This window comes from Diadema antillarum, unplaced genomic scaffold, assembly GCF_040938485.1.
Source record: "Diadema antillarum isolate AM-2024a unplaced genomic scaffold, OU_Dant_1.0 scf00000002, whole genome shotgun sequence".
Classification (NCBI taxonomy): domain Eukaryota; kingdom Metazoa; phylum Echinodermata; class Echinoidea; order Diadematoida; family Diadematidae; genus Diadema; species Diadema antillarum.
Genome location: NW_027270891.1, coordinates 896,859 through 912,018, shown reverse-complemented (window position 1 = coordinate 912,018; position 15,160 = coordinate 896,859). Strand labels below are relative to the sequence as shown.

General features: G+C 38.0%; 1 protein-coding gene across 1 annotated transcript; it reads left to right on the top strand.

Moving 5' to 3' along the window:
* The first annotated feature begins 1,383 nt into the window (after positions 1-1,383).
* LOC139730944 (D-beta-hydroxybutyrate dehydrogenase-like) lies at positions 1,384-12,995 on the top strand. The gene is made up of 8 exons (XM_071641859.1): positions 1,384-1,551; positions 4,521-4,674; positions 5,637-5,761; positions 6,807-6,929; positions 7,982-8,085; positions 8,664-8,736; positions 11,104-11,165; positions 12,805-12,995. Exons 2-8 carry the CDS (start codon positions 4,526-4,528, stop codon positions 12,946-12,948), a joined length of 780 nt encoding a protein of 259 aa, XP_071497960.1. The 5' UTR covers positions 1,384-1,551; positions 4,521-4,525; the 3' UTR covers positions 12,949-12,995.
* Positions 12,996-15,160: the final 2,165 nt, after the last annotated feature.

The window sequence follows — 15,160 nt, the reverse complement described above, 5'->3', positions numbered from 1 at the left end:
AGCTTAGCTTGCTTTATTAGTCAGTAGATTTGGGATGTATAGTTTCAAGTTTTTTTATGGCGGAGAGTGGATGTGGGGGGGGGGGTGCGGAGGAGGAGGAATGTTCACACTCTCACCTTCTTCTTCTTCTAAACTCTATGACCGATTTTCACCAAACGTAGCAGGTAGGTAGCATCCGTAGGGTAATAGAATCCCATTGTGAGGGCACCAAATCGGGGGGAGGGAAGGACGTGAGTGGGGGGGGGGGGGGGAAGGATCCTGTTTATAGTGATAGAGATAACACAGTGCTACATTATTAAATACATTATAATGTAGTTCTGAGTGATATAAAGCATAATAATATGGCGGATGAGGGGATGCCCAAAGAGGAGGGGGTGGGGGAGGGGCGGAATTTTAACATAGCTTTATGACTTTTAATTCTTGTCCTATCACTTCTGGTTCTTTTTTTTTTATCAATCCAATAATGTGGGGTTTTGCACCATCCCCACCCCCACCCCTCCCCCTGGATATTGGGCCCCCTTCGAACAAATGGGATTTTAATTATTGCCGTATAGATGCTATACCTGTCGCGTTTGGTAAAGAACAACCCCCCCCCCCCCCCCCCCAAAAAAAAAAAAAAAAAAAAAAAAAAACCTGTTGTATTTTTCAAGAAGATGCTGAAAATGTGAAACTTTCTCACCCCTCTCGTACTTGAGCATCCCTCATCCGCCACAGAAAATATGAAAATTCAATCATTCACAACTATATGCTACATTTTGTTGAAAGTTTGTCATGAGTAAAATGTGAAGGTTTTGCCCCCCCCCCCCCACCCCACTCCTGAAACAGGGTACCACTAAACCCGCCATGCATAATCAAGCGTGAAACTTCAGTCATTAATTTATTCATATAGCACTAAGTTCCATCTTTTTTATTCTATAAAGTGGAAGATTAACAAAGATAAAAACATCGTTCAGGGACTTTGAGTTAAACTTTTATATAGTAAGATATCTTGAACACTTTTTTTTTTTTGGGGGGGGGCATTTAATGCATGCGTATTCGATCTTTTGTTGAATATATCATCATTTTGCTTCTACAGTAGTAAACGAAGATATAACCAATCTGTAGTGGCGTGCCATAGACACGATCAATACTAGCTCATTGATGACGTGCAAAATGTTGGTATCAACTCGCATTCGTACGTACAGCATACAGAGTATACACATGAATGGTTATGATACATAGGTCATGTACACCCCGCCAGGTCCGTTCGATCATGTGCAAGTATATGTACCATATTATTGCATGCACTGGTATACCACGATAATATATGTATGCGATACGCGCCAACTTTCGGAGGAATTATCTGTTTATAGTGGCCATCTGCCTGTAAAGGTCATTCTTCAAGCCACTTTTACACTTTCACAGATTGCATCACGGATCATCCCGGTCGTAATCCTAATCCTTGCAATGGATTAACTTTCAAGGACAACTTATGGTATCTACACCCCGGGACAACACTACAACGCGGACTGCACCTGAAACGCACACTGAGCTATCACGGAAAACATGAAGGTTATTATAATATCGGGTCTTAATTGGCCTCGCACTGTCCCGAAATTAACACAAGATAGCAAAACGAATCTGAAATTTTCAATGACGTACGAGTTAGCCCCAGAACATGGTCAAAAGCCAATCAACAGTCGAATCAATACGATGACTACAGAAGTTTACTCGAAGGACACAGTGAGGAAACACCATGTCTACATCACGAAGATTCTGCCATTGCTCCCGGAGTTATTACTGCTGGAGCCTGAGAAACTCCGCCGGCGGTCATTGGTCATACGATCCCTAAAGATGTCCTTACGAGTGACCCAACATTTAATCGATCAGATCTGAATTTGAGCATTTGATTTCCTTTATCGTGTGTCCACTATTGCTCAATTTCAGGACAGTGTGCATGACGCCTGTTTTTACACGAAGTGCATGTTGTCTACCATACTGGGATGTGGGTATATATTCCGTAAATAAGGTACCGGTACCCAACTTGTGGCATGCTTATTTGGACAATAGAATCAGAAAATTAGATTTAGTTGAACGTAGGTTTTAGAAAAGTATTCATATCTAGTAAGTTCCTACAAAAAGTGAGTGAAAACTAACATTCTAAACTAAAAATGATGCAAGTCAGCATACAAAATATCAGCGTGGGGAAAACGTTTCCTCATGTAAGTGGGACACAGTGGTGTCCGTTTGACACGAGGAACCTTCTAGTTTGGCATTTTTTCACATGAGTTTTACGTTTGTTTCAACAGTTAAATATAAGTGGTCATTCTGAAATAAAAAATCAACGACACTTTTCAAAGAATCACACAAACCCAATTTTGTTCAGAAAAAGATTCACCAAGGTTCTTCGTTTAAGCGAGACACAAAAATGTTCATTCTGCTTTTTTTTTTCTTCAAATCAGCACTTGCAATGGTCAGTTTTTATACTACCTGGTACAAAGAAACGACAGCTATAGGCCAACATTGTAAAATACGCAAATGAGGTGCAATTATTATTGTATAAGACACAAAAGATATTATTTCGCGGGACTCCAAAGCCATCTGTAAAAATAACTATTGTTCATATTTTCATGTTTGTTTTTTTCACCAAATTTTCTCTCAAATTCTTGAAAACTATGTGAGTGCCACCAAAATAACAAGCAGTTGCCATTTTCGGGCCACCAAAGCTTACACGATCAACCTAATTCTTGAGATTCACTAGTGCAAAAAAGAAAAGAAAAAAAAAGAAAAATCATTATTTGATGCATGACTTTTGTTTCTCGGATTCAAGATTTGCTTCTCTTCTATCATTTTTGAGCCATAGAAATATATTTCTATCCACCAATAAGCTGTAAATTTATCAAACTGGTATGACAGTAAAATAATGACACCCAGTTTTGCCCCAAAAGTCATATTTTTGCACTTTTTTGTGAAAATGTGTCTGGTACTTTGTAGTAGCATTTTCATTTTGTTTGCCTTCAAAAAGGAAGGTATAACACTACTGAAGAGTAAAAATTACTGTAGGGCTTGTACTTTGTAAGCAATGACATGATGAAACTAATAGAAGGGGGCGTTTAACCAATGTGATCCCTTTTTATGGGAATTACCCATGCATGGGGCCTATATCCATGGAATGCTATCAGTAGCTAATGAACAGCAATTCATTGCATCTATGCCAGTTTGACATGTGCTCCTGCTCCTCAGAAAACTGAAAGGGCTGGTGTCTCTTCAACAGGTGTCACATTGTCCCGGAAATGAACAAAGATGGACACACGATAAAGGAAATGTTCAAATTTAGATCTAATCGATTGAATACATGGGGTCGCTGGTGAGGACATCTTGAGAATCGCATGACCGCTGATGACGTTTCTAGAGCTCAAACAGCAACTCCGTGAGCAATGGCAAAATCGTCGTGTATCCATTGCGTTTCCTTCTTGTGTCTTCTTGGTATTACAAAAAGACCAAAATCTTCCTGTAGGGTTGATGAATGGTTCAGGTGCCATCGTATACATGATCTTTGGGAGGTATCGTATACTTGTTTCGACTGTTGATTGGCATTTGCCACGTTTGGAGCCATGGTGCTCTGGCGGGTTGGTTCGGCAATGGATATTTTTTTTTTGTTAGTGCACTTTGATCTCTTCCACATCTCGTTAAAGGCATCTTAGCACGTCTGTTTTCTTAAAAGTGACTGATAAAGTACGTATGTAGTCACATGACAATTGCGCCAGCATTGTTCAGGTGTATCGGCAAAAAAAAAAACAAAAACAAAAACCGAATTTAAAAGACTGGAAGCCGATGTCGATACAGACTTCCCGGTGTCGTCACTGAGTGTTCCGGAGGTAGTAGGAGGATATACACTGAGGTAAGGAACATTCAGTGAAGAGTACCAACTGTCTTTCAGCCGAAAACTTCCTTGATGAAATATCAGGCAAGCTTATTCACCTCCCCCTCCCCCATGGATGTTCCGGTACGCCAAGGGTCTCTAACCGGATGCTGTTAACACGGTGGTGCCAGAGACAGCACAGATGATGAATGACTTTCTATGGTGATCCGTGAAGAGATCCGTGAAAGTGTAAAGGAGGCTCTGTAGGTGACCGCTAAAGACAGGTTTGATTGCGATTATAATCAAATAGTCTTACGTGTCCAGGGTAGCCGCGTTTTCGGCAGAGACCTGTCGTTACAGTCATTAGCCTTGTTACTTGTGATCTAAATGAAAAAAAAAAATCCGTGGACGAAACGTTTAATCTAGAAAGGATGTAAGGACCACGAGATCTGAGAATGTGTTCTCTTTTGGAGAGTACACAATCTCATTCACGGCATCACTTTAGCTACACCGTTATACAGCCGAAACAATATATTACATGGCCCAGTGGTTACGATATTAATAATACGAGGACAAAATCTGGTGTGTTTTTTTATAATATCTCGCCAAAATTACCTAAACTTGTAGACCCCACCAATTAGGGGCCCTTTTTGTTTGTTACTAATTCTTTCATCTCCAGTAAGAATGGCAGGACGAGTAGCTCTTGTCACCGGTTCTACGAGTGGAATAGGCCTCGGTATTGCACGGGCACTGGCAAGCAAGGGACATTCCATTCTGCTGACGGGTTTTGGCAGCGAAGATGTGATACAAAAACACAAGGAGGACTTCCAAAGGTATGAAATAAGAGAACTTTCTTCATAAGTGCCGTCTAAGTCCGAAGGTTGGCGACTATGGACCCCCACTCTGTTCTGTTCATGGCCGCCCTACTGCATGCGGCCACACTCTTTCCTTTATGTCCACTCCTTTATGTTGTTACACCACACACTGCACTGGCGTCCTCTGCGTCTCCTGCATATATCTAACAACACACAGACACAAACATATATATCAGGACACGTCATTTAATCTGTTATTAAAGAAAATATTATTATTATCTGGTAGAAATAAAAGAAAACATCATTCATTTTTTGTCTTATCTGTCCGATCGGGCCACAAAAGATACTAGTAGTTTGTTTGGGGTTTTTTTTTTTTTCAAATTTGGTGGCTCGATCGACATTAATTTTTAGTGACCCCTGGTCATCCGGCCACTGTTAATGTCGAGCCTGTGATGTATACTAAATGTAATGTTCCTAAACTGACGTTTTTGTATATTACTGAGTTTCTTTCATGTTTGATATCTGGAAAATGCAACCAACAACCCCCTTTTAAAGTAATAATTATTTGACATTTCGACGAAACAGAATCGCCTTGTACTACTTGTGTTCAGTAGTATCGAATCACGAAAACCAAAAGAAACCCTGCAAAATCCTTTTAGTGTTCACGACCGATTCTTTATGAAACACTGTTTTCACAACGTGTGAAGGTGCTAGACATGGAAAACAAATAAAACATTAAGACATTTTGTTTGTCACCCAACTTTTGGTCCAGCATGTCCAGGATACGAGAAATATACGAAGGGACGTTTTTATTTGTTTAGCCCTCTCTTCTCTTTTCTCTCTCTCTCTCTCTCTCTCTCTCTCTCTCTCTCTGTCTGTCTCTCTCTTTCCTTCTAGTTCCAACAATCTATCTATACCTCTCCATGTTCCTTCTTTTCATGTTTATTTGTTTGTTGTTTCTAATATTTTGTACCTTGCAGGGATTTTGGAATGTCTGTGAGCCACTTTGGAGGTGACTTTTCTCGACCAGATGAAGTCGATGGTTTGTGCCGTGAAATCAGAAAAAGCCATCCAGGGGGAATCGACATCCTGGTCAACAATGCTGGTTAGAATAAAATTATGAGAACAACATCATTATAGCGAAATCATGATATTGCTGATAAGTGTAAAAATCAATGAAACCGGAAAAAAATCTGCAAGAATTTGTCCAAGAACGTGTTAAGTAAAAGACTCGACCAGAAAAAAGAAATATCCAATGTGAGGAAAGATATATTCTAGTTATTAGAAGCTAGGTTAATCCAATATAGTATTCTGAAGGGATCAGAACTTAAAGGGATAGTATACTTTGGGTTGAGATTGGGGTTCAGATTTCAACTTTTTGCGAGATAATTGACACCACTTAGTACATAATGCTAAAGATCATGCAATTCTTTAGGAGGAATTCAAAGTTTATGTGATGAAAATCGGTTTTTGAAACGGCTGTGATATCAAAAATTAAAGTAAAAGACATTGGTCCTAATAAAAGGTGTACCCACCTCTTATTGGGACATCTTTTTCTGGGGGATATTTCTGCGTTTTCAAAACTAATTTTCATCAAATAAATTTTGAATTCCTCTTAGAAGTGTATGCTGTTAAACATTAAAGAAAGTAATGTGTAAACAATAATAATTGTTTTGATGATGATAATTGTAATATCGAACACATTTTGATAATATTAATGGTGATAATGTCAATAGGATCACAGAGATGTTGCTGATAATGATCAGTTCGTAATTATTTTTGTTATTTATCTATTTATTTACTTTTTACTGTGTGAAAGGCATGGACTGAGGCATGCAGTATCTGAGAATATGACAGACGGAACAAAGAGAATAATAATCACCATGATAATAAAGATAACGAGAAAAACTGAGTAAAACAAATGAAAATAGTATAGTCCTCTATGAAAACAAAAACTATCACATCATAATCAGATAAATGTATATTACAACGACTGAACGAATATAAAATTTATGAGTAATTTTACGATAAACCGAAAAGGCAAATATTCTAACGACAAACTCTTGAGCCAACATGAAAGTATATCACATGGGAAGCTTACATATTGTCCTCTTATTGCTGCGTTTTTATTTTATTTGATGTTTACCAAGGTTTTCAGTATGTGAGCTCCATCGACGAGTTCCCTCTTGAAACATGGACGTCGATGATGTCGGTGATGCTCACGGCCCCATTCCTGCTCATCAAAGAATTCTCCCAAGACATGAAGACTAAAGGTCATTACAATCACACCATAATTTTCGTTTCCCAATATTACACTGCAAAAAGTCCGGTGTTAAACATGAAACCTCGTGCTGGTGTTAAATTTCCGGTGCTAATTTGTGGCTTTGAATTAACACCACTTGCATAGTGTCACTTCAAAGTATAAAACTGTTTTTTGTTTAATACTTACTTACAGTTAGTGTTTTTCTTGTGGAGTTTGAACTTGAACAAGACGATCAAAAACTTTTCGATAAAGTACTTGATTTTTGAAGAAAAAAAAAGGCGTGAAAACATTTACATCACAGTTACACCAGTTGGTGTGGTCTCCTATTGAAGCTGGGCGGGTGTTATATCATTGACATTAACACCAGCTATATCAAATCAACACCATGTGGTATCATTGTTGAATTAACACCAGCGCAGTGTCAAAAATACCACCAGCTGCAGTGTCAAATTAACACTATTAAGTGTCAGGTGAACACTTTTCAACACCATCACAATGTACTTTCTACACTTGCCGGTGTGGTCCTCTATTGACACTTGATCGGTGTTAGATTTAATAGGCATGGTGTTCAATCTAACGCCAATGTTTTTGCAGTTTATCTTATTTTGTATTATTATTATTATTATTATTATTATTATTATTATTATTATTATTATTATCATTATTATCATCATCATCATCATATCATTTCAAATTAGACTTAGAATGACTAATTCACACTCGCCTGATCTTTTTTTGTATGTGACAAAACAATGCATAAATAACTCCTTTGAAAATACTCACAAATTACTTGATAAAAAACCCAGATCTGGTAGCTTTTATTATTTTGTTTCAAATCTGTAATATATTATGCGAATTCTATTTTACATTGAAACAAAACAAAACAAAACGTGATTCGAATCGTGTCCATGAAGACAAGTTATCGGTGTTTTACATAATTATACTTTTCATCGGTCCATGTGCTTTAGTGTCAATCGAATAGACTTAAATGCAAATTTTAAGTGTTTTTCATATTTCCCTATATACGCATGGTATAACTATAAAATGTCACTTATTCTACAGGGTGGGGTCGCATTGTGAATATTTCGTCAACTCACGGTCACGTGGCTTCTGTGAACAAATCAGCTTACGTCACAGCCAAGCACGGCATTCTGGGATTGACAAAGGTGAAATTTACCACCAATATGATTCTGTGCGTGAAGGTTATATTGAATACCAAGCGTCAACATTATGTAGCTATGTGTAATTCGAAAACTGTTACATAATGCTATGGTCAGAAAAGTCGAAATTTAGAGAATCTGCTGTAAAAGGCAAGATAGGAAAGAGTTTCATAATATATACAATATTAATTGTTGATATCAAGCACTATTGGTGACATGTTATTCAGAATGTCCTCTTGGATTGAAAGTTTGTTTGTGTTGTTTATCCCTCTGTTTTCTTTTGTTTCTTTTGTGTTCTCCTTTTGCCTTTTGCTTTCAGGTTAGGTGTGTTTTGTGATGCTTTTTACTTGATATGAAGAATAAATAATGCGGCTTTCCATCAATGTCATGTTTTGTCACAATCCATTATCTATGATGCAAAAAAAAAATGAAATTAAACATGTTGAAATTTAACTAACAGCATGATGGCATGAAAAACTCGTTATACGTCGGAACCGACTGGCCAAGTTGCATAATATTTTCTAGACTAGGGGACTGAGGACAGGAAAATACTGAAGATCATTTCTTATCACCCATTCCGCTAGGTTGTAGCACTGGAGTTTGCCCGGACCGGCATAACATGCAACGCTATCTCTCCTGGCTGTGTATCTACCGGATGTAGGTATCATTTTCAAACTGTACCGCATGTCCCCCATCCCCCCCCCCAAAAAAAAAGAAGTACAACGGGATCCTCCGCAAATGTAACTTTACAAATATAGTGAATCGATTCAAATACTATTTCAGGGTCTGAAACTCTATCTCAATGTCCACATCTTGCAGAAAACCCCGTTCGATTTGCTTCAGTGATCAAAGAAAAATGAGGAATTTTGTAAAAACATGTCACGAATATCTTCCCTCCAAGTTCTGTCTATTGTGTTTACACATTAATATGCTACTCGAAGAGCTTTCAAGTGCTAAACTTTGAAGAATCAGACTCATGACATGCTTTACAACAATCCACATTTCTTTGTGACCACGTAACCAAATTGAATGGGGTTTTCTGCAAAATAGAGCTAAGATGTTATATTTCAAGACCCTGAAGTAGCATTTGGATAGTTTAATCATATTGGGTGTTATAATGCGAAAATCCGATTGTAAATTTTTGGGGACATACTGTATTTCTTTAGGGAGTTGAATGTATAAGACGAATTCCTCGTCATCTTTATCCTATAATGCTAACATTAATCAGTGTTCCTGAGGACATAGAGATAAGAGAACTTAATTAGCCGAGAGAATAGTTTCTTCCGTTTTTCTAACATCAATATTTTCGAAATGCTCTGCGTGAAAGGGCCAGAAATTCAACTGGCGCCTCATTACTTATTTACACCTACCATGTTGTTTGTTTGTTTTTTTGTCTCGCCCACCGGAGGTGAAGGCGAGACTCGAGATCCAAATGGCGTCCGTCCGTCGTCCGTCACAAATGTTAAAGTTTACCTGCAAGACTCTCTTATGATGCATAACTTGGCAACTGTTACAGCAATTGCAGCCACACTTGAGTGATAGAAGCACTAGGGGTATCTTCATGTTATGGTGTTGTCGGAGGTCATGTGATGATGTCAAAGGTCATTTGAGGTCATATATTAAAGAGTATGTGCAAGACTCTCTTTTCTATGTTAAAGTTTACCTGCAAGACTCTCTTTTGACAAATAACTTCACATAAGTTGCTTGGATTACAACCTAACTTGGGTCATAGATGCACTGGGGGTACCTTCATGTTATGGTGCCGTTGGAGGTCACAGGATAAGGTCAAAGGTCATTTGAGGTCATACGTTAAAGTTTACTTGCAAGACTTTTATCATACGTAACTCGACACATGTTGCTACAATGGCAATCAAACTTGGGTGATGGATGCACTGGGGGTACCTTCATGTTATGGTGCCATAAGAGGTCACATGATAAGGTCAAAGGTCATTTGAGGTCATACGTTAAAGTTTACTTGCAAGACTCTCTTATCACACGTAACTCAGCACATGTTGTTACAATGGCAATCAAACTTGGGTGATGGTAGATGTCTCTTGGGAAGTTGAAGGTAACCACAAGGTCAAAGGTCACAGACAGGGGTCAACGAACTTTTAGGGCCCAATGTTAAGTTTTTAGGGTGCATTTCGTTTATGGCTCATAACTTTTGATGCCTTTGTCCGTTTGTGACCAAACTTGGATGGAAGATGTCCCTTGGGGAGGTGTAGGTCGTCACAAGGTCAAAGGTCACAGACAGGGGTTAACAAATTTTTATGGCCCAATATTATGTTTTTAGGGCGTGTTTTAATTGTGGCTCATAACTTTTGATCCCTATGTCCGTTTGTGACCAAACTTGGACGGCAAATGTCCCTTGGGGAGTTAAAGGTCATCACAAGGTCAAAGATCACAGAAAGAGGTCAACAAATTTTTAGGGCCCAGTGTTAAGTTTTTATGGCGCATTTCGATTATGGCTCATTACTTTTGATCCCTTTGTCCGTTTGTGACCAAACTTGGATGGTAACTGTCCCTTGGGGTGTTGAAGGTCACCACAAGGTCAAAGGTCATAAGCAGGTCAATTAACTTCTGGGAGTTATAAAAAAATATTAATTCCTTGTACGCGAATGGGCGAGACACAATTTGGCACTTGCCTTGTTTTTCCCAGAGTTGGAAATGATGACGGGGTGAAGGGTTCAGTTTTAAAATGCATTTCCGAACTCTGTGAGAAGTCAAAATCTTGTCAGTTCTTATTCTCGAACTTAATAGATTCTGATGTGATCGATGTGTGATATATAAAAAGATATGTGCGTGATTTTGATATCATTAATAATGATAATCACAATATAGTAAATCATTATTATTAATATCATTATCACTGTTATTATTTGTCATGATCATTACTTGTTTTTTAACCATTATCATCATCATTTACGTTACTTTTCTTTTGTCTAATATATAATAACATGATGAGATACCTTATACTTTGTGGCTTCCTTAAATGAAGTTTTCTGTGTTCTGTTGTTTTTCTAGTATTTCTCCAACAAGCTGAGGAGCTCGCTGCAAAACACGGGATATCTTTTCAAGAAGGCAAGGTAAAACGACTCGACGTTGATCCAGAAATTACAATTTTTGACATATGCCCTTAATTTCAATATCTGATTTCCCGCTCTCAACAGTTAATTTCCGAGAGATAGATATAAAGCGTTGTCGTATTAAATATGATTCTGTGAGCTGTAAGTCATTTTCATCACTGTACCTAGGCTCTCAAGTTTGAGCGCTGAGATAAAGGGCGCCCCTTTTGGCTAGAGGGTAACTATCAATGCATGTTCGGCATACAGTTGTAGTCTTATAAACGTGATTGCTATACAGATTCAAATGAATACATTTTAGGATCGAGTATAATCAATGTGATTTCTATTTCTTTTTCATAGATCAGAACAAAAACGTTCTTCTTCACAAGTCGCATGGCATATTTCGACATCACAAGAACAAACATTCTTGACAACAGTCAATGCCATCAGAAGTAAAAGATGCCTGATCTTGTTTTGCTTTTTTTTTGGGGGGGGGGGGGGAAGGAGGGACTATACAATATATCGTACCTTATCATCGATACAATTTATAATAGTATTTAAAAAAAAAAACGAGAAAAAATGTCTTTCGTGCAAACATTAAAAATCACAAAAAAAAACTAGACAACAGCACAGAAAACCCACGCTACAATTCGACAAGAAAGCATTGGTATCATTCTCATTGGTGCACTCTCCGTTGCTTTTCCTGTACAATAGTATGCACCCAGCTCCGGTCTGAAGGTGCCAAAGTCTCCTCTCCCTTCATCGGAGGGGGAGGGGAGGGGGATGGGGTGGGAGTACTCGGCGGTGCCAACTTTGGGATAATAGAGTAAAAAAAAAAGTCGGTCCATCAAAATAGAGGAGGATTAAAAAAAAAAGTCATGTTGAGGAGGGAGAGAGAGAGAGCGAGGGAATTAAATGGGATAGGGGACAGCAATGAGGAAGAAAAGACAGGCCGAGTATGAAAAGCGGAAAGAGGAAGGTGGGGGGGGGGGGAGGAGCTGGTCCTTCCCTATCCCACACCCCTCTCATTATGTAATACTCTTTCATCAGTTTTAATTTTCTATATAGAGATAATGTTTTCTACTTTTTTCACTTTGCATAATGCAGATCAATTTTGATTTTGTTTTGCGGCTATATCCTGTTCAATCAATCTGTATTTTCTCACATATTGCACAAAATGCTACCTTTAGGGACATAAATTTTGGTACTATACAGCTTAAATGAATGGTTTAACTAATAATATTATGAAATTATAAATCATTTCTGGAATGTAAGTACTATCATTTCTGAGGATAATTAAAACCGACATTTCACGCACTATAACATGGATGATTGTTCTAGATAAAACAAAGAGAGACGCACCCCAATGAATATGATAAATAATCAGACTATACAGCTAGGCCATATTGTGCTCACCGGGAATATGCTTATCAAAGTGAATGAATAAATGTGTGTTTTCTTCATGTATTCGATTTCTTTTCAATGCGTATAATAATGTCCACTGATAAATGACTGAAGGAATGTATGTCTGCCTGTCTTAACAGTTGTTTCTCATTTGTAATGCAACTAAAATAAGTGACGTTCCTGTAACATAGCTCCTTGCACATGTTTACGTCATGTCCTTTCTACTGACATTTCATATTCTCGATTTTCGCGCCAGGAGATGCTTCTAGAGAAGCACCCAAACAAGGCGTGCGCTACCGAAGAGCAAATCGGTGCGGCCGTCAACTTCATCTGCTCGTCAGCGTGTGACAACATGACGGGGTCGGCGCTCGTCATCGATGGCGGTTGGACTGCCGTTTGATGAAGGAGGCGAGATCGTCCAGTCAATTTGAATTGAAATTGAATTGAATCCCTTTTTATACATTAAAAACATGAATTACTCGCACACGTACGTGGAAAATCTATATTTTCATATGAATAAATGTGTGTTTCACATAATGCTGTAAAAGTCAATCAATTGTTGCATATCACAGGATTATCTCCATGCCAGCATCCAATATTTTAGGGTAGTAAGTAGGATAATACTTTGTAAGAAGCTTGCATGGATTTGATTATTATTACAATCGTGGTTGTCAATGATTATTCAAGCGTCTGATCTTTTCTTTTTGCTTGATTTACCACACCAAGTGTTCATGTCGATACCTCATGAATTTTGTACTTTCTTTCTAGATTTTGTATTGAGCGTTGTAATTAAGCCGGGTTTATAAATGGAACGTATTTGAAATTATCACCAGTTATTCCAGCATTTGGGGTTTGTCTTTAATCGTCTGTGAATCAGGTTGTGGAATTATGACATTTTGCTTTTCTACATTCACTGCCTGTAGCGTCGTTTCATGTTGGATCTGCTCGCAGTTAATATACACACTTTAAACATAATAATTGTATTTTCTATGCTGCACAACTTTTTGTTTACGTACAATGTATGCCTACTAATATAGTGACAAAGTGCGTGTGCTTCTGGGGTTTTTTTTTTTTCTCAGGAAGAAGAAATATTTGTATCATGAAATAAGGTATGTCAATAAACCTCATGAAATACATGTATTTACTAAGTCATGTTGTCGAAGTCTGCACAGTCTTTACATTGGTGAGTTTACGTTGATATCAATACATTAATGGTGAGTAATGCGTGTGGGGTACAGTCTTACTGCAAAAGTGTGTATACGATGATTTAGATATTATTTATGGATCTGAGATGTTAAGATGCAGGTGTATGTATGATTATTAATTACTTTTTTTGTTGTTCAAGGGTACGTGTGTGGGGTGTCTGTGTTGGGTATTAGCCTCGTGCTTTAATTTGGCACCTTCTTTGAGGCAGGCATAGGAAATGATCCGTTGGCCCCTTGATTTTTAAAGCCAGGCGTAAAGGCGAAATTTCCCCAAGTATATGGATATCAAACAATGTAAAATAAAATGTACAGGCTGCAGCAATATATGTATAGCATGCCAGTCAGTGAATTTTGACGAAACGCGGACAATCCGTGCAAAAGGTTAGTATATTCTTTTATGCATTTTCAAAGTTTCGGTGCCGCCATTGCTGGATGCGAAGATTACAGCAGTTCGTGACGTCACGGCAAAAACGATATAAGGAGCATATAAAGCGGTATATAAAGAGAATTATGCAGGATTTTATTTTGTCTAATATAAAAAAAAGAGTAAATGACCTGGCTTTTTCACAAAGCACGGAGAATGGTACATAACTCGCAATATACATGTACATGCAATATCATACGTTGGTAACAAGTCAAAGAAATGTGTACTTTGAATTTTCACAAAATTTGAAGGTTTGTGGAATTTTCTTTATATTTCTTTGCATGTGAAGAACAATTCTTAAGCTATGACAAGAGAAGTGAATAGCTGCATGTCAGAGTTCATTACATAAATCACAGGGTGTGATTTCCAGGGATTTGACGTTTCCTTTTATATCTTTTTGATATATTGTTTGAACGTGACCTGGGGCATTTCATCTTGTAGAAAAGGCTAGAATTCTCTCTGTTGTGATGAATTCAAATACTCTTGCTTTTATGAAGGAATGTGCTGGGCTACACTAGTATGAGAAGTAAATATTATACTAGTATGATTGTTCACGTTGTTATCTGAACGCTAACTTATCTCGTAGACTCTGGTACTGGCCTTATAGATAAATCCCAGATCGGTATATGTAATTCCATTACCAAGTTCAGGCTATACAGGAGATCATACACAAAACTGATATCCAGGTCTCGAGCAAAGGTCATAGCGTAGTCTCCAGGATAGAGTAGTACTGTGTATTACTGGCAAGGCCGCGGTATTGCCGATTGGCAAGAATAGCAGTATACACGTACAACTTTGACTGAAGGGACCTATCTGGAATCAAGCAAGTATTATTGTAAGCTCATCCTGGATAATAATGTGCCTTCTATGGACACTTATTAGATGTAAGTATCCTTTCATGAAATTTGCAAACTTTGGGAAGAAGAGTGTATTCTCAAGGCAAGCGATATACATGTATAGGTCGGTTCCATGATAATGTCATG